Here is a 21355-nt window from a genome sequence, read left to right as displayed (position 1 = left end):
GCAGAGACGGGCAGCCTACACTCGGTTTGCATCATTGATAACATTCCTTTTAACCACGGGGTCGTTCGATGCCGAGAGTCTGAAGTTAAGTGAAGTTTAAGGGTTAAATTTACCTAGCACTCAGTTCTATATCTATACAAATAAGGCTGTATCTCTGAAAACATTTTGTCCGTTGAGTTTTAGAGCTGTAAAATTGACTATGGGGGGGGGGGGAGACAGGAAGGTGTTCCCTCCTGCAGTGCTGTTAGCCAATTAGAGGTGATATATTTTCACGTATGAATATTCATAAGCAAAAGCCATAACCTGTAATTTTCTCTAACTCAGTGATGTAAAGCAAGGGTAAATAGGAACACTTTTTACACACAAAAACAGCTCACATGGCTTTCCTTCATACTAGAGACCACAACTAGACATTTTAAAATGAATTTAAAAACAATGGAATGACACTTTTACATAAAAGCCATATCAAGACCACAGAAAGCCAAAGTAGACTTTGAGGGGTAAAATGTACATAGAGAAAGGCAGCTAGTTTGGTAAACTAGCAAATGCTAAGGCTAAGATACCTCATAAACTGGTCCTTCATATAGCAAATTGTTTTGCCCTTCATTCATAGGTGCAGTGTAAGCCTAGCATCATTGGCTGACTGACTGCACCTGGTGTCAATAATAAGTCCTATTTACTTTAACTACTTTATTAAAGAAGTGAAAGTAGTAAGCCCACTAGGTCAAAAGTCAAAGCGTAACATATTTGGACCGAAATCAAATAAAAACAGTCAATAGAAGATTTGAAAAGTTTCTCTGAAATACATAACAGTGAAACACGTGAGCCATAGAACTGATAAGGACACTCTTACTCACACGCACTGCAGAGAGAGTGTGTCAGCTGTAGAGAGGAGCTACTGCAGTCAGTGGGATGTGTGATGGCACCTTATGGGCAGCTTTCAGAAATAGCATACTCACCACCACACATGCGCACGCAGACACACTCAGTCATACACACTGCCCAGGCAAACATGTGGCTGTGCTAAGAATAAGATTTTAAGGGTTATATGTATGTACGATCTAGTGCAGCGTCGTGTCCTTATCTGCTTCCGAACAACACATCCCAGAATAGATGTGACGATGCTGAAGGAAAGGGAGAGGGGTTGCCCATGTGCTCTGCCCACAACAGCACAACAGTCAGAGACACCTGTGGAGCAGGATGCCTTTTTTGAGGACCTGTGATGGTGTTTTGCATCTTAATAACTTCTGATTTAAAGCAATTACTTTTAGAAAAAATCTTAACAGGCTTTGTTTATTTTCATGTTAAGTTCATTTGCTGTTACTTGCTGTTAAAATTTGGGACAATTTCATTTGTATTATGCTACATTCTATTTACCTCAGTGGTCAGATGTCAGAGCTGGAAACTACATAATTTCCAAAAATTAGTTAACTAATAACTTTTTATTTGTTTTAATAGTTTTACACAGTTGAGTTGACAATTATACAGCTCTGGAATAAAAATGATTAGGTATAAATTTATTAGGTATATGTTTGAGTAAAATGAGCAGATCACAGTTTTCATGCATCTTGGCATGTTCTCCTCCGCCAGTTATACACACTGCTTTTGGATAACTTTGTCATCCCTGTTGCACAAATCCAAGCAGTTCAGCTTGGTTTGATGGCTTGTGATCATCCATCTTCCTCTTGATTATATTCCAGAGGTTTTCATTTTGGTAAAATAAAAAAAAAAAAATCATTTTTAAGTGGTCTCTTATTTTTTTCCAGAGATGTGAATCAATATTGTATGGCACATTCAACCAAATTATTTCCCAGGGCCAAAAGACTGTGCCATATACTTTGGATCTAGTTCTGATTACTGACATTAGTTTCTATTAAAAAGGATAAAATGGTGCTTAAAGAGACAGTAGGTGCTTTTCCACCATGAATGAATTGCATGAATTGGTGCCGGTGCTGTTGCCAGGTTCCCAAACGGTTCTTTGCATTTCCACCGCAAAATCACAGGTTCTCGTGCAGAAAAGCCGGTTCCGTTGTGGTCCCACAATCTTGCTGGTCTGGAACTGACGTATATAAATAACTTTTGAATAACTTCTGACCTAATTGGCTTTTACAAGTAGATATATAATATAAGGAGATGGGGAAGCTTTTCCCATAATCCTGACCCTTTAAAAGTGCTTCTGTATGATGAACACTTGCCCAAAAGCTAATTTAAAAGCTGTAGGTAACTAGTGTCTATTTATTGAACCTGATGCTGCACTGTAAAAAGCTGCATGCTCTATCTAATCAGTAAGTAAACCAGCTCGTAAAATCTGTTAGTATTGCGGCTCCAAACCAGTCAAGAGCTTCTATTAGTATCATAGATAAACCGCTTCAAACCAACCAAGCCTGGCTGTTAGCATTGTGGCTAAACACCTTCAAACCTGTAGAGGTCAGCTCTTGTGTCTGTTAACATAAGCCCAGTATTCTCAACTTTATAGCTTAGCTTCTACTGACTCTACATATAATATAAAACAGCAACACTTACCCTATGTAACCACCACACTGTCATCAACTATCCATTAGTAATCCAGCTTGGAAAAACAGCTAAATTACACTAGTTTCCGGAAAATTAATCTTACTACATTTTATATTCCATAGCAGCCATCCAATGCATGTCAATACACATGTCCTTCAGTCTGCCACAGAGTAGTGATCAGGGTCACAGAGTTCATGAAATGTCCAAAAACAAACAGATCTGTTGTTTTACTTGCGTTATGTTGTTCACTTGTTTTTTTTTTATTTGAATGCTGTCCCAAGCTCCTGCATTTTTTTAATTGTTTTATGAATTAATAGCAATTCAGAGCACTTATATCTGTGTAAAGTAATATTTAAGACAATCCTGATGACTTTAGTCTCTTGGTTTTGGGTATCGATTGATGCGCAAAGTTATTGTATCGCTGCATCTCTATCTATATGGTAATACCAATATAGATCTCACATTTGCTCTGTTATTTGATATAGCTTACAATGTCCATTGAATGCTGGTACATGCTATCAAAGACCCCCAAACTCCAGCTTTCAGCCTTCAAAACCTTTCAAGAAGTGAAAGTTGCAAAGTGTATCTTGGCTATTGTGGATTTCACATATGCACTGACATAGCTTATAACAAAGTGGCTGTCTTGGTTGCATCATTTAATGAAGGTGTCATGCATGTTACATTTTTCCCTGTCTTTGATAGACATCAAGTTTTCACAGAGGATGGTTTTACAATGGATGTACAATGGGTGTAACCACAAGAGGGAGTACTGTGGTGCCTCTGTTAGACCTCCTGTTGAGATCTCTTTGGAGCTGTGGTGCAAGCAGGGGTGGAAGTGTCTCAGGTGTCATGTTGATGATGTTCTACTACTAAGCATCACGCCTAACATGATGACATGCGTTTGTGAGGAACGATGACTGGCCACCATGCTCTATCTGTGTGGAGTGTTAATTGGCTAAACAGGTTCTCCTCCATTGCTTTACGTCTCTCTCTAGTCATCGTGAGCAACGGGCTGGAAGTCAAGCTATTTTTAGCAAAGTCCAACAGGTGACATAACATATGTTTGCGTCAGTCCTCAGAGCAGTCAGACTCTCAGTTTAATGATTAAATGTTAAATATGTAGCAAACTGGTGGCTTGAGCCATGTGGCCTATGATAACATCATGCTGAGTAGTTAATTCGGTGCAGAGAACACCCCCATTGGTAGAGGAAATGCCCAAGCTGTGCTTCTTTCTAAGAGTGTGTGTATGTGTGTGCAAGAGTGAGAGAGTGAGGTAGAATGAGAGGGCAACACAGATCATGAATGAGTCTGTGTGTGTTTGCACATGTGTGTTGTGTGGAGAGAGCCATGTGAACCCCTTACTACCACACCTCCCCCCCCGCCTTCCCCACTGCTTCATCCCAACCCTGTGTTAAAACACCATGCAGAACAGCAGCAGATGGATTGATGCCTAGAGAGAGAGAGAGGGAGAGAGAGAGAGAGAGGATGGGAGATACGGATGGGAGAGAAGTGAGACAGAGAATGCACGCGTGAGTGTTAGGAACTCTTTGCCAGGGAATGGGAAAAAAACTGTTACACATATTACCGGGGGAGTTGCTGAGGAGAGAGAGAGAGAGAGTGAAGAAAAAAAGGAAAGTAGAAGTTAGTGACTCAGAAGTAGTGAGGAAGATAGTAATAAACTGAGAGGGAGGAAAGCAGGCGGAGGAAGGTATAATTACAGAGAGAGAGAAAGCGAGAGGGTACACACAGTGAAGACACAGAGAGAGAGAGAAAGAGAGAGAGAGAAAGAGTCAGAGAACTGTCTAACCCTGCCCACTTTCCACAAAACCATTCAACTCCGGCACAGTGAGCTGCACTCAGTCAGCTTTCTCCACTGCTCCGCACCTCTGCTGTCCAAAGCTCGGCAGGACCTCGAACCGGTACCAGGACCATCAGGACCACGGCCAGCGCCACCAGAAGGACCCAGGACCAAGGACCCAGGACTAAAGCCATAGAGGTGCTCCAGCAGAGCCAGCTCTGTCATTACCAAGCCTGAACCCTCCGGAGGCAATTCTACCACTACTACAATCAAGGACACTCACTCTTGTCCAGGACCACCGCATCTTGACTGACCTTTTCGTTTTTGCTCTTATCGCCATGGTCATTTCTTTCAGATAAGGATTATTATAGCTCTTGTGCCTCTTGTTTCACACTTGCTCAGTTCTGAAAACAGGCTGGACGGGCAATTGTCAACTGCTGCTGCTGGCAGCGGAGCCAGCCGGTCAAACTCCGGGACGTGTTGATCGTGAGACTGTGGCCGCATCTGACCATCCTCTTGTCCCGTGCCAGGATGTCCTTCTTCTCCTCCTCCTCCTTTTCTGCCTCCTCCTCTTCTCTTGCCCTGGCACTGACCCTGCTGCTACTGCTGTCTGGCTGCTTGTCCGGTCGCTGCTCCCCAACTCCTGCCGGACTGGAGAGCCAGACCCAGCAGCACCAGCACCAGCAGCAGCAAGAGCCTCAGCCTGGTCTCCGGGACACAGAGCAGGGGGACAGCCCGGCCACCCCATGCCCATCCTGTGCCCTTGCCCAGTTGCAGCAGGACCCAACAGCCTCAGAGTCTGGCATGGTGGAGGCAGTGAAAAGGCACATCCTGAGCATGCTGCATCTAAATGCACGGCCCAACATCAGCCACCCTGTGCCCCGCGCCGCCCTGCTCAATGCCCTGCGCAAGCTGCACATGGGGCGAGTGGCCCGGGACGGCACTGTGGAGATCGAGGAGGAGGGAGAGGAGACTGGAGAGCATGAGGATGAGCAGCCCTCTGAAATCATCACCTTTGCAGAACCAGGTGAGTTGGGGTTTTGTGCAAATTTGAGTTTTGTAGTTAGCACACCCAGGGACTGTCCCTGTAGAAGACTGCATGAATTGACTTTGATGATAGATGCTGCTTAAGTTAGAATAGTTGTGAAAGTTGTATTTCAATTATTCATAATGATAGTTACTCGAACTGAAGTATAAAAGAAGTGCTGGCTTCTAATTCTGGACCAAGAGTGCCCCCCTGCCCTGCTCCTTTGCTCCTCTGAAAAGGTATTCTAATTAGCTAATTAGCAGACTTGTTGAATGAGATGCGTTAATGCAGGGGGAATTAGCCAGTGTTCAGAAACACTGATTTTAAAAGAACTAACTTAGGATCATTTGTACATACAGAGAAGCTTTAATATGAACTTAAATTTACCCAGAATAGTTTATGTATTGTGTGTCTTATTTTCCCAACTACAATTTACAAGAATATAATAGTCTGTTGGATCGATGTTTGATAGGAATGACTAAACTTATCACTGTTTCTGACACTCTCTAAATATACTCGGTAGAATAAAAGGCCAGGGATGAGACTGTGAGAAAGGAAAAATGAGAGATTGCTATGGCTCAAAAGGCTGCAAAAGTGAACACATGTTGCCCAGCTGTGGAAAATGCAGCCAGGAAACTCTGTCTGAAAGCTTGTGCTCGGCTACCGATATGCAAAAGGAACTGTTCCCTCTCAACAACTTCTAACAACGAGTTCATGTGAGGGTCTCACCTTTTAACACGACCTGTATCTATTCCAGCTTGGTGTAAATTTGAGGTCTAAAGATGTGGGGTTAAATTTCCAGACAGAGCTTAGATCTGTTGTTGGGTTTAAGGAATGCAGCCCGTGAGGAAACAGACAATTGGAGTGGGCTTAACCTGTGCCCACCTGTAGAACATGAACCGAGGCATTTGACTGGTTGACTGGTAACAGTTTATTCTGATGTTCCCCCCTCTGGCTTTACAAGTGCTGGTGAAACTTGAATTGATTACCAGCAGCTTGAGGGTTAGGTGTTGGTTTAGGGCTAAAGGAAAAGGTTACCTTGAACGTTTGGCTTAGAGTTCAAGAAAAGGCAAGATAAGCACCTACAGCAGAAATCCAAATAAAGTTGGTAAGCCCTCTACAAGGCTCTCTGCCTGTTTTAGAGTTGCTGGGTTGCCGTTGCAAGGTGCTCACCCCTGTATGTGACATGCTGAGTGATGCCCCTCTAATCACAGTGTAGCCGACAGGCAGGGAGGATGTCTTCACTGCCCTCAGAATCGAAGGGACCGGTCATTAAAGAAAAGCATGCAGGCTTGCAGAATGCAGTGCAGCAGCCATTAATAGCCCTACTCTGTCCCAGTGGGTTCGCCAGAGATAGTGTGGGATGGGAAGGTTCTGCGAAGGCATTCCATTTTTAATTGGTTCCTCATGACTTATTTATAACAATGTCACAGAGCCACAAATCAATATGACACTCCTACAAAAAAGGCCATCGCCATTTATCCTATCAGACCCGGCCCTGTAGTAGGCGCAAATGAATGAGCTTGTGGCATCAAACTGACAGAAACTCATTTGTGGAGCGAACAGCCGTTTCGGTGGCAGAGGATCATTTCTAAAGATAACAAGGCGGGTCTATCTTTAGTGCCTGGTGGCAATTGGTGACGCTGCTGCTGATAGGCAGTCATGTATGTTTTCTATCTGCAGGACGAACGCTGCTGGTGCTGCTACGGCGCCTCGTTTAATTGCATCTTTGTGTGCACAAAGGCATGTGACCGCGCATTCCCCCGCTCCCGTTCGCTTACATAAACGTGCATAATGGCCCGCGGCTATAAATAGGCCCTTTTCAACGGACCTGAGATTAAAAAAGAGGACCCCACTACGTCTTTATGAGATCGGAGGGTGTTAACGATGCACCCGGGACTGGGGGCATGGGGGGTGACTGGTTGGAATCCATACAAACACACAGGGTTGTTTGCTGCACATAATTACTCTATTCATCAAAATATGGGCCCCAATAATTACTCTGGCCTAAGCCAGGCCTGGGGAAGTGGTGGTGGTGGGGGGGTTTCTTTCAAAGTGTCTGCGCCTACTGAAACAAAAAGGAAAAAAGGGGAGGGATAGAGAGGAAGAGATATGGAGAGAGATGAGAGAGAGTGAGACTCATCTTTAGTTCTCACAAATGAAGCAGAGGCATCATTAATGAGATTTCAACATTCCACGAGTCAGGGCTGTCCTCTTTGTGGCCAGAGAGACACTGGAGCGGCTTGTTGCACAGCTGTTTGTGATGTTCCCTTGCACCCTGTGCGGCCTCTGCACTCAAACCGGCCTATTCAAGCTGCCTGCTCATTAATGAAAAGGGTAAGGGGTTTCAGAGTGACCAGTAATAATAGGTCAGCTTCACAATGCCCCTGCCTGCCCATCCAACCTGCACCTTTGAACCAGGGTTTGAGGAGAAGACACAGCCTATTCTGGAGGACTTGGCCTACTGCCTGGCCATGTGCTGAGGTCCTGCAACACAGCAGGGAGTCTGAATGACCAGGAATAGCAGTTGACCCTACGTATCCCATGGTTTTATTCTGTTATCTGATGAACTTTGAAGCTTTATTCTTGAGAGAGAAAGTTTTAGGCAGACTTGAATTAAAGTCAAACCTGTCCATTGTGGGCCAATCTGGCTGCAGATTTTCATTCCAGCCATGCAGGAATCCATGTCATCAGTTTGAAGACTGCCCAAATGATTACACATTTGGAATCAGGTGTGCTGCTGGCCCAATATGGACACACACTGGCCCAATATGGACAGGTTTGACTCCACTGTTCTACAGGAACAATTGGCAGGTTCTTTGATCTAGTTTGAAACGTCAGTTGTGGCTAAGAAAGCACAACAAGCAGTGCACGATTGTGGTTGGTCAGTAGACTCATTTTCCATAGAGAAACTATAGGCCTAGAAAGGCAGCATGTTGTGATAAGCAGGGGCTGGTCAAAGTGTGTTCAGTGGGAGTTGCAGGGGCACGTCCCTGAGTTTACGTGACGACAGGCACAGATGACCTCTGTCCGCCCCTTTCCCTGACACACGGGTTATTAAAGGGTTCTCCTGCAAGAGGATGCAAAGGGCACAGGTTAGTGGACACACTCTGCAATTGCAAACTCACTGTTTGTGAGGACAAACAGAACAGGCCCTGTTAGATTAAGACATAAAGTCCAACTCATGGTCTCAAATGTCAAATCTTGTTCAAACAGGATGTCCAATGTCGATAAAACCGAGCTGGCATTTCATCTGTAAATAGATAAAAACAGTAAAACAGTCTATGAGGTTCCTGTGGCATCATTTTAGTTTGTGTGGTGTGGCCTGTGTGTTTGCACCCATTGATAAAAAAATTAGGCAATAGTTTTATCTTAGATCATGAATAACCTGAAAATGGCAAAAAAATACCATTCCCTGCTGATAAATGTCATTATGACTGATTCTGTTAGCCCCGTGAGTGAATAAGAATTTGTGGGGCAGCATGTCTGGTAGTGGCCACTCCACTGACGCTTCAGACGCTGCTGCTAACACTTCCCAAAGTAGAATCAAAAGGAGCCAGAAGTCAGTGTCTCCTTCAGTCACAGAGAGTGTCATGGAAATTTAAAGCTGAGAGAAGTCAGTCCAACATTAGTGTTGTGACACTCGATCTTTCACTAAGCTGTGTTTGACAGCGTTATCCGTCGTGGACAGGAAAAGTGGCCCACTTCATCCTTGTTTAAATTTTAAAAACAACTTCTGGTGTCGTGTTTGAAGTGGTTTCGGAATGTGGAATTGAGATTTGTGGAAAGCACAGTTAGGAGTGTAAGAAAATATTGGTACTGATATATTGTTTCGTGAAAACCTTGTTTTGCAATATTGTATTCAATTTTAGTTATTAGATTGGTGACAGACAGTGGTTCATGTTGTGTTGTGTTTTAACCTGGGCCACTAGATTGCAGTGTTTTCTTATACCCAGATTTTACATATTAAACAAGTTTTAAATATTTTGTGAATGCGTGTGAATGAACAAACAAAAAAGCACTTTTATACTTTTATTAAATTATTTATATTGTACTTTATGCTTTTTGGTATTTTATTTAAACGTTAAAAATGTTTAGAGGTGTTTAATGATAAAAAATTGTGAAATTAATGAAAAACATGTTTAATATTAAGTATTTGACAGATGTTTTTTCCACAACTTTTCAATTTGGTGCACCCCCAACTAATATTTTTGTGCTTTTCAAGCTTTAAAGCAAGTATCTGCTGATGCCCATATGATATGATGGATATGATATTGTCACACACTGCAAATTAGTTAAAAGAACAGTCCTTATATATAATGAAAAAGATGTTTTAATCTTACCAGATCTTTGCTGGTTAGAGAACAGATGAAGAAAGAACCAAAATGTAGCCTGAGAAAAATCTGAAAGAAGGGAAGATGTCCTCAAACTTTTGAAGTGAAGTGTAGGTCAGTGAGCGAGCACAAAGTCTTGAATGTAATCAGTGGCTTATCATGCCAGATTTTCTGCAGGGAGTAGCGAAATCCATTCGGACATTGTTCTAAGTGGCTGGACAACCTGTTGCAATTGAATAATGAATGAATGAGGTTTAGGAAATCCTCCTTTAGTTTCATAGAGCTCTTTTCTTTAGCGCTGTATTGGATGACAAGGTGAAAGAAAGTATCACAGATTCCTGGTAAAACATCTCACCTGTGTTCCCATTATTAGGCATTTCAGTGTCTGTCCGACGTGTACGGAAAGGCGGGGAGCGGGGTCTAAAAGCGACAAGGTTTTGTGTGCGTGGGCCATGTCCACCGATATCAGATAACAGATCATGTATTTTATTCAGACATGTTGACTAAATAATTGAATTAGCAGCTATTCTTTGGGAGGTGGGGTCTGGCTGGCTGAGAGTGGCGCGAGAGAGAACCAGTATCACAGATCAATAAATCATCAGTGGTAACTGAATCTGAGCGGGCTTAGAGCACACAGTCATGTGCGAGTTATTGGGAAGGCCCTTGTCATAACATGACAGGCTTTATGTACACAAATGGAGTGCCAGGATTTTAGCAGCAGGAAATGTTTTTATGGAGAAGGGCTAGGTGTTGACGAAGAACTGCAGATGGTGGAGAACGACTGTGAAAGCTCCTAACTCTGACTCTCACAGGGGGAGAGGGAGAGAGCGCGAGAGAGGGAGAGTGAAAGAGAGAGAGAGAGAGCGTTTGGTTTATGCCGGTTTACTAAGCCCCCTGGGGGTCCTGATTCCATTCAGCTGTTTCTCATCCGTTTGGCTGCCCTCCAACACACACAACAAATACCACTTTATTAGTACAATTTTACTGTAAATCAATTGACTAAATCTCTAGTTTGGATGCAGATAATTGTTTTAAAGGGTGTCTTTGGTAAAGTGTAATTCTGGAGAGCTTCATCGCTCAGACATCTTGGGGTATGTTGACACAGACATCCCCCTCCAATAGAACTGTTGTCCTCGTTAGTTCTTAAATGCATACCTCAGGTCGGCAGAGACCCATGACCTTATTTTCCCCCTCTGCCTCTTGTATCGGGTCAATGGTATATGAATAACATTTCTAAAGCAACAATCAAAAATAGCATTTCTGACTGGCTTCCTTTGACTTGCACTTGATTCATTCCACTGGATTTTTGTAAATGTAAACCAGCAGCAAAGGATTATTACAGTTTGGTGGAGTGGAAATCTTTCAACATTAGGAGTTTGATTAAATTAATTTAAGTAATTTTTTCTGAATATATACATCAGTAGTCATCAGTGGTTTAAAGATTACTGGTATGCATCAAATGTCTTAATTTAATATGGCAAAAATAAGTATAATGGGATTGATTAGGGATAAGGAATTGATATAACTTTGGCCAAGGACAACTGTACATTTATGTATATATGTAACATGATTCAAATGTAATTCACTCTGATTTAAGAGCTAATTCTCTCTCTTTCTTATGCTTTGCAGGAGATGCTCCTGACATCGTAAAATTTGACATTTCCAGGGACAATGGTGTATTGTCTGTAGTGGAGCAGGCCAATGTTTGGCTGTTCCTGAAGCTGGCCAAGGGCATTCGTGGAAAGGGGAAGGTGTCACTGCAGCTCCTACAGGCTCGGAGTCCGGGTCCAAACAATCAGGAGCAGGAGGAGGTGGTTTCTGAGAAGACTGTAGATGCCCGGCGCAGTGGCTGGCACACCCTGCCCGTGGGCCGCAGTGTCCAGGAGCTGTTGGACAGAGGGGGCACCGCTGAGCTCCGGCTGCGTGTGTCCTGCCCGCTTTGTGCTGGTGCTGGAGCTGTGCCCATCCTGGGATATTCGGCAGGCGAAGGAAAGGAGAAAGAACAGTCTCACCGGCCCTTCCTGATGGTGGCACTGCGACCAGCAGAGGATCACCCACTTCACCGACGCAACAAACGCGGCCTGGAATGCGACGGCAAAATCCGCACTTGCTGCAAGCGGCAGTTCTATGTCAATTTCAAGGACATTGGGTGGAGCGACTGGATCATCGCGCCTTCCGGATACCACGCCAACTACTGCGAGGGCGAGTGCCCCAGCCACGTGTCCAGCATCACGGGCTCAGCACTCTCATTCCACTCCACCGTCATCAACCACTACCGCATGCGTGGCTACAGCCCCTTCACCAACATCAAGTCGTGCTGTGTGCCCACACGCCTCCGCGCCATGTCCATGCTATACTACAACGAAGAGCAGAAGATCATCAAAAAAGACATCCAGAATATGATCGTAGAGGAGTGTGGCTGCTCATAAAGCACTGTCAAGAACCTGAAATGAACCTTCTTCTTGGCGGATTTAGTAGTCTGCGGCAGCCCACGTTTGTCTTTTGACTCAGACAATTTATCTTGTGGTATGTTTATGGACCCTTCTGTTGGGGACTCTTGGTTTGAGTGATTTCTCTCTCTGTGGCACTTTCATATAAATGTAAAAATGAAGACTTAAAAACGTAATATATTTTTGTTATCTGAAGGGATGGGGGGTTGAGGGAGGGATTGGGTGCATGGTTAAGATAAAAATGTCATTCCATGTTCTCTGCGCTGCAATAAAGAGAAGTATATCTCGGAAGTATGAACCCGAGAAAAACGAACTATGCAACTTGTTGAGTGTTGTCATTGGATGTTCGTTTTTTTTTCCCCATTCATTTTATTTTTTACAATTTTTTTAAATATGTAATGCATCCTTTCCCGATGAGAAAAGAGTTTTATTTCTTTTCCTTTTTTGATAAATACTTGAAAAAAGTAGTTTGACCAGCTACTGGAGCCAAACTATTATTATTATTATAATTATTATTATTTTTGCTATTATTGTTGTTATTATTATTAATTATATTAATTTCCTATAACTTATGAATGTTGCTGAAAAGTGATGAAAATTTGCACTAAAAACAACATTCTTATCATATCAGCCACACAACAATATGATGTACATTCGGATCATATATAGAATATACCAAAGAGCATATACATTACTAGCTTTCAAAACAACTTTACAAAAAAGCCCAGCTTGACTGTGGTACTAGTTGAAATTAGCAACAATATGTGGCCAACTAAATGTATCACTGTCACAAAAAAAATCCAGATTTAAACTTTTCTTTAAACATTGCCTCCACATTCTCAATGTAGAATGTATTCACAATTGCAGTCTGTCTGTTGTCCATATGTTTGTTCACTGCCATGTTCTTACAGCTACCACACAGTCTGGTGAGACAGAACCAGTGGAGATATCTGTTCTGCAGCAAGGCAAAATATAGACTTCTGTGAAAAATGACTGCGTTTGTTCGAAAAAAGCAAAAGACTTTATACTGAAGGATGCTTTTGGACATTAAAAATGATAACTTTGTATGTACAGACATGAGATGAAAAAATGCATTGTTGTACAAATGGAAAATGTGCTTGTTATGTTTTATATCTAATTTATTTTGCAGCATACTCTTTGCTTCACTATTAAAGCTACATTGTAAAAATATTTTTTTCTGTTGCACCTTTATTCTTTGCTGTACTCACGTGAGCATAAATGACCTAGAGTGACTAATGTAAAAACTCAGAGACTGGGTGCAGTTTTAGGTACATGCTTTCTCCTGAAGGTTCCAACTAAATGGCATAATTCTGTATATTTAGTCAATGCACATGTGCTTCATGTGGACTGAATTTCCAGCTGACTTCAAACCAGCTTTGTACCTGAAACTTTTTGAGTCCTAACATCAGGCACAGCAAAGGTATTTACTGGTGACTTGCATCCTGGATCCAAAAATGGTTGAAACTGAAAAAAGATATGAAAGAGATCTTAAGCTATAAGTTTGTATTTGTGTAAAGAATAAGCGTAGTTATTTATAGTGGGGGTGCTCGGGACATGTCCTCATCGCAGTTCCCCCCTTGTTAAAGCAGGAACATTTTTGAAAAAATGTTTCTTTTCCCCTATCGTACACCCAGCACTATTGTATTGTAATATTAAAGAGCATCATATACTGCAGCTGCGATGAATACAAAAATTGAACCAGCATTGCGCCAGCATTGTCAAATCGGAGTAGCTGAGCTAGTTTATTGAGTATGTTTATGTTTTCAATTATCAGCATTACCTGGTTGACTAGATGACCTGCTCTTGGTATTTTTTACCTAGCTAGATGAGTGTATTTTTTTTTTCAAGTGATAGGTTATAGAAAAATAGTTAAAATGTGAATAGCAGTAGCTAAAAGTCAATTCCCTGTTAAAAAAGCTCAAGACCTGCTGAGCAACCAGAACAAAATCCACATGGCCATCTAGATAAACTATAGCCTATGCTGGTTAAGGTATAGTTAACCAGACAGCCTACCAGGGTCAGTGTAAAAAAACACATGGCTATCCAGATAAATCATACCCTATGCTGGTTAAGGGCTAGTTAACCAGACAGCCTACCAGGGTCAGTGTAATGTTTATTAATTTATTTTTCAATGCTAAATGATGCAAAAATAGAAAACTGGATGAAAAAACTCAATATTTTATTTTTTTTATGTAGTGCAGTGTACAAGATATGGGTTTTCATCTATTTTTCCAATTTTATTATCATTTTGTTTTTTTATCTTTGCCTCTTACAATTAGAATTCCAGGAAAATAAACCGCCAAACGTTACACTGACCTACCAGCATAGGGTCTGTTTTCTCTGGACGACCAGCTGATGTTGCTGAATTTGGCGCCCTCTACAAGCGATTGTAAAAAGCACATATAAAGGACTATCGTAAAATACTTTTTTAAAAGCGTGTTACACTGGATACACTGCGAATGTCTCTGACTGGTGAGCAAACTGGTTGGTTTTCCCATCCCACTGAGCTGCAGTTTAAATATTTTCCTCAGCTTAGCTGTTGTATTAGTGCTAACATTAACCAGGGTTAGCTCTCGCGCAGGGTCACTCTTTTTAAATTCAAAAATTAACGGAAATCAACCGTCATTAGCTCGTTTTTCTTCGGCTCAGTAAATATTTAAAGTAAATATTTAACAACTTTCTTATTTATTTATTCTAAAAAGATACACTCCAGCGTGTTTTTACTTCTGAATAATGTGAGTAAGTTCAGGAAAAAGCTGTTTTTCAGCTTCTCAGTTTAGAGAGGGACGCTTTAGTGACAGGAATGGCTAGGAGCTAGGTTAAGCTAGTTAACCTAGGTAGCTATCCTAACAGCTAACCTAACACTACATAAATTGAGGGAACGGGCTGTTAAAATTAGGGAAAGATTTATTAACTGAAATAAGTATTATATAACGTTATATAACGTTACTATTTTGTCTGTCTTCATATTGTTTAGAGGGTTCTGTACAAGTAACCTGGCAGGTATGTATTAGGTAGGTATTAAATAGATTGCCAGAGAAATGTAATGTTATTTAGAGTATTTATTTTCCCAGACTTGAATTCTGAACCCTGTTAAACTGAGTTTTTCATTTTAGGTTAGTCAGTCAGGTTAGCTAACCCTAGCTAGCTATTTGTCCTTGTACTTTTCACATTTCACACACAGTTATGTATTTTTGGCTGTTAGTTTTCTTTAACATTAATACTTACTAGCTAGTTAGCTGTGTTTCAGACAGATTTACATGACAGCAAGCAGACAAATACATAATAAGCGGTAGCTAGCTAGTTATGTTTGCTGGTAATTTATTTTCAGTAATTAACAACTTATTTAGTTAACACTAAGTTAATGTAGTGTAATGTAGTGTAGTATTTTTTAGCTGAAAGGTGATATACAATAGCTTATATATCTTGATATTTTTCATCCCATAAGATCATTACAAAAAGTCACTTCTTAAAGAAAATGACTTATATAGTACTCATATTTTATTAACATTCAATTGTAGATAAACATGGGATATAATTTAGAGATGGAAAGATCAGGCAACATGTATCAGCATGGACAGAATGGGACAGGAGAAAGACAAACTTTTGAAGCTAAATGGAACGCAACATAGTTATTGAATTGTTAATTCTTAAAAACTCGATATATCGCCCAGCCCTACCGCAGGCTAACTGTTAGTACCCCATGGTTGTGAAAACCCATGAGTTTCAAAAAATAGGCACAGGAGACAGAGCATAGGGCAGATTGTGAAAATGCAAATCTTAGCTTGAAATAAAATCAGTATCTATATTTATTCCGTCCCTTAGCATTTTTAAATAAACAGTTAAATACATAAAAAGCTGAATATGTAAAGGAACTACTGTGTCTAACCAGGCATACTAAATCTGTACTCAAGACCTGCATTGTACATCTGTGCCGAATATGGTCAATATAAAACATGTTAAAAATCAAGTCAAAATAAGGCTTTGATAGTAGATCTTTGCACTTCTGTTTTTTTCAGGGACCTCTTCAGCACTCTGACTTGCTGTGTAAGGATGAGAGTGGCTGACCCAAGGGTGGAGAGGTAATTACTGCTATCATCACATCACAAATAAAACCTGCCAGGTCCCCCTTGAAAAAGAGTCTCTCTTCCCCCAAAGCAAAGCATTGTCTTCTCCTACCTCCTAGCCTTGGCAGACCACATCCGTTTTTCCCCAGGACCCGTGCCAGAATACATAAAATAAAGTAATGGGGCAATAGACTTGTGCTGTGAATTAGCATTAGTGGTTCAGTGCTTATGTCAGTTGGTCTTGGAACTAGAAGACAAGCAAAGACATAAATTAGTTGGGTGTACCCAGGTGTGGAAAATCTGAAGTGGTGCATACTAATACTTAAGTGTGTGGATCAAGTCAATAAGAATTTCCCTCATATATCAGAAGTTGTCACTTTTCCTTTTCTTTGTAGGTAAGCAAAAGTGGCCCAAGGCTGTACTTTATACCATAATATAGAATATGCCACAGAAAATCCATGCATGTTATAAGTGTGTTGCTAGCACTGACATCAGAGTAAAATCATTCTTTTAATTTTCATTGAACTGAGATACATTAATGTAATGTAATCACATTTCAGTTTATGACACAACAACATGATCATTCTTTGGGCAAGTCATTTAAAGTGGCCATGATGAGAGGTGAAGAAGATTAATTGCCTAAGTGGAAGATGTGCTAAAAGCAGGAAAAAGACTTTGACAAGCGCTGAATTAAGATTTTTGTATGAGTTTTTATATTTGTATGAATTTAAGAGTTTGTGGTATGGAGTGGTTAGTGCTTATTAAAGGTTCTTCAAGGAAGGAGTGTAGGCTTTGTGGGCAGGCTTTGTCCTGTGGAGTCCATATTCATATCAGAGCTGTTTTGGTGAGACAAGGGGAAAAGGCTATATTAGGCAAATGTGTTTTGTGTTATGACTGATCATTGTAGTTACCTAGTTGCCTAGCCGTTGTCTTTTTAGTCTTACCATCTTGTTACAGTAGTCCTTTGCCTTCTTAAAGATAGAGACATGAGAGTTACACTACACACGATTCTGTACACCCCTTCTAATGGTTTTGTTTAGTCCTGTCAGAGAAGTACTGCCAATAAATTATGATTTCTCCAAAAAAGATATTTGGAAGAAACAATGATTGAACATCTGTCCCAATACTTTTGCCTATATAGTGTAACGTTGATGGGGTAGATAAAGCTCAATGAAGTGTGCAGAGATCTTATGTTTAACTTTTATGTAAGTTCTGCCTCCATATTTAACTTGCATTGTTGGTTGTTGTGTTTGGTCACTGCTTGGTTGACAGTTGACTACATTTTTTATTGTGTAAAGATTTCCCCCCTCTGTAATTCTTTTTTGCCTCCTTGGTCACCTTTAAGCTGGAGTGTCTCTGGTACAACCTGTGCTACAACCACCATGGACTAGGACATGATATGATGCAACAGACTCAGTGTCAGCAGTAATGCAGCTGAAAAACCTACATGTCTCTGTTTACTGATGAAACACATTATGTAAGGCCAGGCTGAGAGAAAGACATGCAAATATCTGAGCAAATCACATTGGTAGACAATGTGAGGCACAAAACATCAGCGCAAACATTCCTTAGCCTCAAGGGCACATGCTTGGAGTGCTTGGTTCTCCACCACTTCCCCTTGTTGGCATTAAACATGATCAATTAAAGCTGACTAGAAATCAGCACCTATGTACATGGCTAAATGTGTTTTTTTTCTACCTCATCAGTTTGAATGAAGACAGACACGGATATCTGTTTATGTCTTTTCTAACTCAGGCCCTGTTTGGACGGCGTGACACAGTTCAGTCTCAGAGGAACACACAGCACAACCCAGAGCTTGACCAGGGTCCTCCCATTCATGTTTGCAGAGAGCTGTTGAATGGTCACAGGGTGAAGAAAAGTCAACATTGCTTCATTCAGTAAGTCCCCATTAAATGTGAGGAAAAAATAGCAGTATAGGACTTTTTTCTCTTCATTCAGGAAAACTATATATCGTGTAGGCCATGCATGCTGATTGGCTTAGTAAAACAAGACTAATAACAATTACACTAAGATAAAATGTTTACAGATGCAACTGGTTATTATTATTATTATTATTATTATTATTATTATTATTATTATTATTATTATACTTTAAAATGAGCCACTATGCTGTGGATCAAAGAGAGGATTAATCCAGTCATATGACCTTTCATTTTAATCCAAGTTAACTACACAATTCTATGCATCTATACATCTTCTTATACAGTTATGAGAGAGTGAGAAATGTATATATGTTTCCCAATGTACTATTTGGACAAGATTAATTGTATATGCAGAGATGGGGTGAGGTTTTTCTCACATTTTTATTACTATCCAAATCCACCCTATTAATCATTCAGATGGCTTTTTCCTATTAACAAAACATTGTACCCTGGTTACATTAATCCGGCGCAAAATACCATATTCTTATATGGGAGGTGCTCAAAGCATTCAATTTGAAGGTCAAACAAATCAATATATCATCCTTCCACATTAAACACATAATTCATTTTCTGTTTACGGAGGTGATATATATCCTTGCATTCTTTTTTTTAACAATGCTTTGATTGCTGTTACATAAAATATTCTATTAAATAGTTCATAAATTAGTAAATATTCACAAATTACACTGACATGCAAAAAGTCATGGGATATATTAGTCACAAACTGTCACTTCAGGCATCAGCTTGGGAATGCTTGTGAGTGAAGTTAAACATAGGCCAGTGTTAAGCTAATTGCAAGTCTTCATGTGTTAGTGAAGTTTGAGCGAGACGAAAGTGGGTGCCAGATAGATAGGGATGTTGTGCAAGCATTAAACACTTAACAAAAATGTTTAACATAATAATATAAAAAATTATACATAGTACAACTTAAAGAATTTTTGATTAGCTCACATTTGCATTACTTTAATATTAAAATACAAAACCAAAAAAACAATCATACAAATAGTCAGATGTTTCTTTCTTTACATATGCATTGTTTCTGATAAATAGATTTTCCATTTACTCTACTTTATAAATACACCCATTCTTATATTTACTAAGAAATTAACTTTGCCTTTGAAGCTTGAATAGGGGATTTTGCTAATCCTGTCTTTCAAACTGCTTCCCCCAAATTCATAAACACTCACATCCTGAATAATCACAACAAAGAGCATTGGTTAAAGGTGTGCACTGCAGTGGGAGGTGGTGGTGTTCTCACCAGGTGGTCTTACATAGCTAGCTACACCTCATCCTGTCTGTTCAAAGCCTACATAGATTACCATTACCAAGATAAATACCATCAAACAAAACTTGCTCACACTACATGCTGATCATCATCAGAATGTAGTTGATGCATACACACACACACAGATTACAAAAAATAATTGCATCTACAAGTTAGTTTACATTGGAGTAATACTTAATGCGACATTGCTATGTTGGCTACAAAATAAAAAAAAATTAGAAAAGCTAAAACAACCAGATAATTACCTGTTCAACAGAAAAAAGGCAACCTTCTTAATGGTCCAAGTAACGTTAGCATCATGTTTATATTCATAGATTGTTTTTGTATTTTATTGTCAGAGCATTGTCATTTTACACCGGGATTTAAAAATTATTTAATTGGAAGTAACAATAAAAATCACATATTCCATCTTTGAATTCTAAAAGTAATGTTTTACATTACATTACATTACATTTCATTTGGCAGACGCTTTTTTCCAAAGCGACTTACAATAATGAAGTACAAAAGTAATAGGAATTTAGATAACCCATTTTTAGATAGGGCTTAAAGGAGGTCGAAGGGAAATAAAGGGATAGAGAAGTGAAGGAGGGGAAGAAGGAAATGGGGTTAGAAGTAGTTAGTGTGTTAGAGGTGTTAGGAGAGTAAGTGCTCTTTGAAGAGCTCTGTCTTCAGGAGTTTCTTAAAGATAGCGAGAGATTCTCCTGATCTGGTAGTGGAAGGTAGTGTGTTCCACCATTGGGGAACTCTGTATGAGAACAGTCTGGATTGCTTTGTGTGAGTGTTTGGCAAAGCGAGGCGACGTTCATTGGAGGAGCGCAGCGGCCGGGAGGTAGCGTAAGCCTTCAGGAGTGAGTGCAGGTAGGAAGGAGCCTGTTCTGTCATCACCTTGTAGGCGATTGTAAGAGTTTTGAATTTGATGCGACTGGTAGCCAGTGGAGCTCAATGAGCAGCGGGGTGACATGTGCCCGTTTTGGTTGGTTGAAGACCAGACGTGCTGCTGCATTCTGGAGTGGTTTTACTATGCAGGCCGGGAGGCCAGTTAGCAGGGCATTGCAGTAGTCGAGGCGTGAGATGACGACTGCTTGTACCAGGAGTTGGGTGGCCTGTTGCGTCAGAAACTGTCTAATTTTCCTGATGTTATAAAGCGCGAAGTGGCAGGATCGAGCAACCGAGGCCACATGGTGCGTGAAGGAGAGCTGGTCATCAACCATAACACCCAGGTTCCTAGCAACCTTTGTCGGTGAGAGAGAGAGAGAGAGTCGATACTTATAGAGAAGTTGTGTTGAAAAGATGGTTTTGCTGGTATGACCAGAAGTTCAGTCTTTGAGAGATTTAATTGAAGGTGATGCTCCTTCATCCAAGAGGATATGTCAGAGAGACACGACGATATCCGTGCAGAGATTGAGTTATCTTCAGGTGAGAATGACGGGTATAGCTGGGTGTCATCAGCAAAGCAATGGTAGGAAAGTTAATACTGACACAATGTTTGATTTGACATTGGAGATCATTTAACGTATTTAAAGTACATTTTAATTTAAACACGTCATACTGTTTAGCAGCCAGACTGAAATTTATTGATGCACTGTGTGTAAATCAAGTGGCCACTCTTATCCCTGTCATTTATGTAGAGATTTCAGTTTTCCCTATTCCACAAGAATCCGTCATTAACCTAATCAACCCATCTTAGAGTCCCAAGAGGTCAATAAATGGACGTGTCGACCCAGTGACCACTTTACAAAAGGGTCTTGTTTCGATGGCTGTAGATCCGTCTATTGCTATCTAGCTGTATTGATCAAAAGGCTCAGTGTGCCCCCTCGTCCCATTTGACACCAAGCTTTTTCAGTTTTTCAAAGCTCTTGGCTCTGACAGTGACTCAGAGTGCTGAGAATGCCCGAGCTGGGAGAGTTATCCAAAGG

The 21355-nt window shown here is 40.7% G+C and overlaps 2 protein-coding genes across 11 annotated transcripts in view; both read left to right on the top strand.

The window, feature by feature from the left end:
• The first annotated feature begins 3960 nt into the window (after positions 1-3960).
• Positions 3961-13297, top strand: inhbab (inhibin subunit beta Ab). Its single transcript, XM_007236561.4, has 2 exons — positions 3961-5339; positions 11303-13297. The coding sequence occupies exons 1-2, from the start codon at positions 4844-4846 to the stop codon at positions 12100-12102; spliced, it is 1296 nt and encodes a 431-aa protein (XP_007236623.1). The 5' UTR covers positions 3961-4843; the 3' UTR covers positions 12103-13297.
• Positions 13298-14436: 1139 nt separating this feature from the next.
• The window catches only part of fbxl7 (F-box and leucine-rich repeat protein 7), a 151188-nt gene continuing 144269 nt past the window's right edge, over positions 14437-21355 (top strand). For 3 of the 10 annotated variants that reach the window (XR_002651167.2, XR_002651169.2, XR_002651162.2), the window contains exons 1-3: positions 14722-14879; positions 16164-16226; positions 17967-18109. The gene's annotated coding sequence lies outside the window, so the exon portion shown is untranslated. Of the gene's footprint in view, positions 14617-14705; positions 14880-15121; positions 15159-16163; positions 16227-17966; positions 18114-21355 lie in introns of those variants that run through there. The other 7 variants (XM_049478531.1, XM_049478532.1, XM_049478530.1 and 4 more) reach the window with 7 other exon arrangements.

Source organism: Astyanax mexicanus, chromosome 4 (assembly GCF_023375975.1).
Source record: "Astyanax mexicanus isolate ESR-SI-001 chromosome 4, AstMex3_surface, whole genome shotgun sequence".
NCBI lineage: Eukaryota > Metazoa > Chordata > Actinopteri > Characiformes > Acestrorhamphidae > Astyanax > Astyanax mexicanus.
This window is presented reverse-complemented; position numbering and strand designations above follow the sequence as displayed.

Bases quoted from the DNA above. Each gene is read 5' to 3' on its own strand.
- inhbab (XM_007236561.4), top strand. From the start codon at position 4,844: ATGTCCTTCTTCTCCTCCTCCTCCTTTTCTGCCTCCTCCTCTTCTCTT. The intron at 5,340-11,302 runs GTGAGTTGGGGT...TATGCTTTGCAG, and splicing joins CATCACCTTTGCAGAACCAG to GAGATGCTCCTGACATCGTA.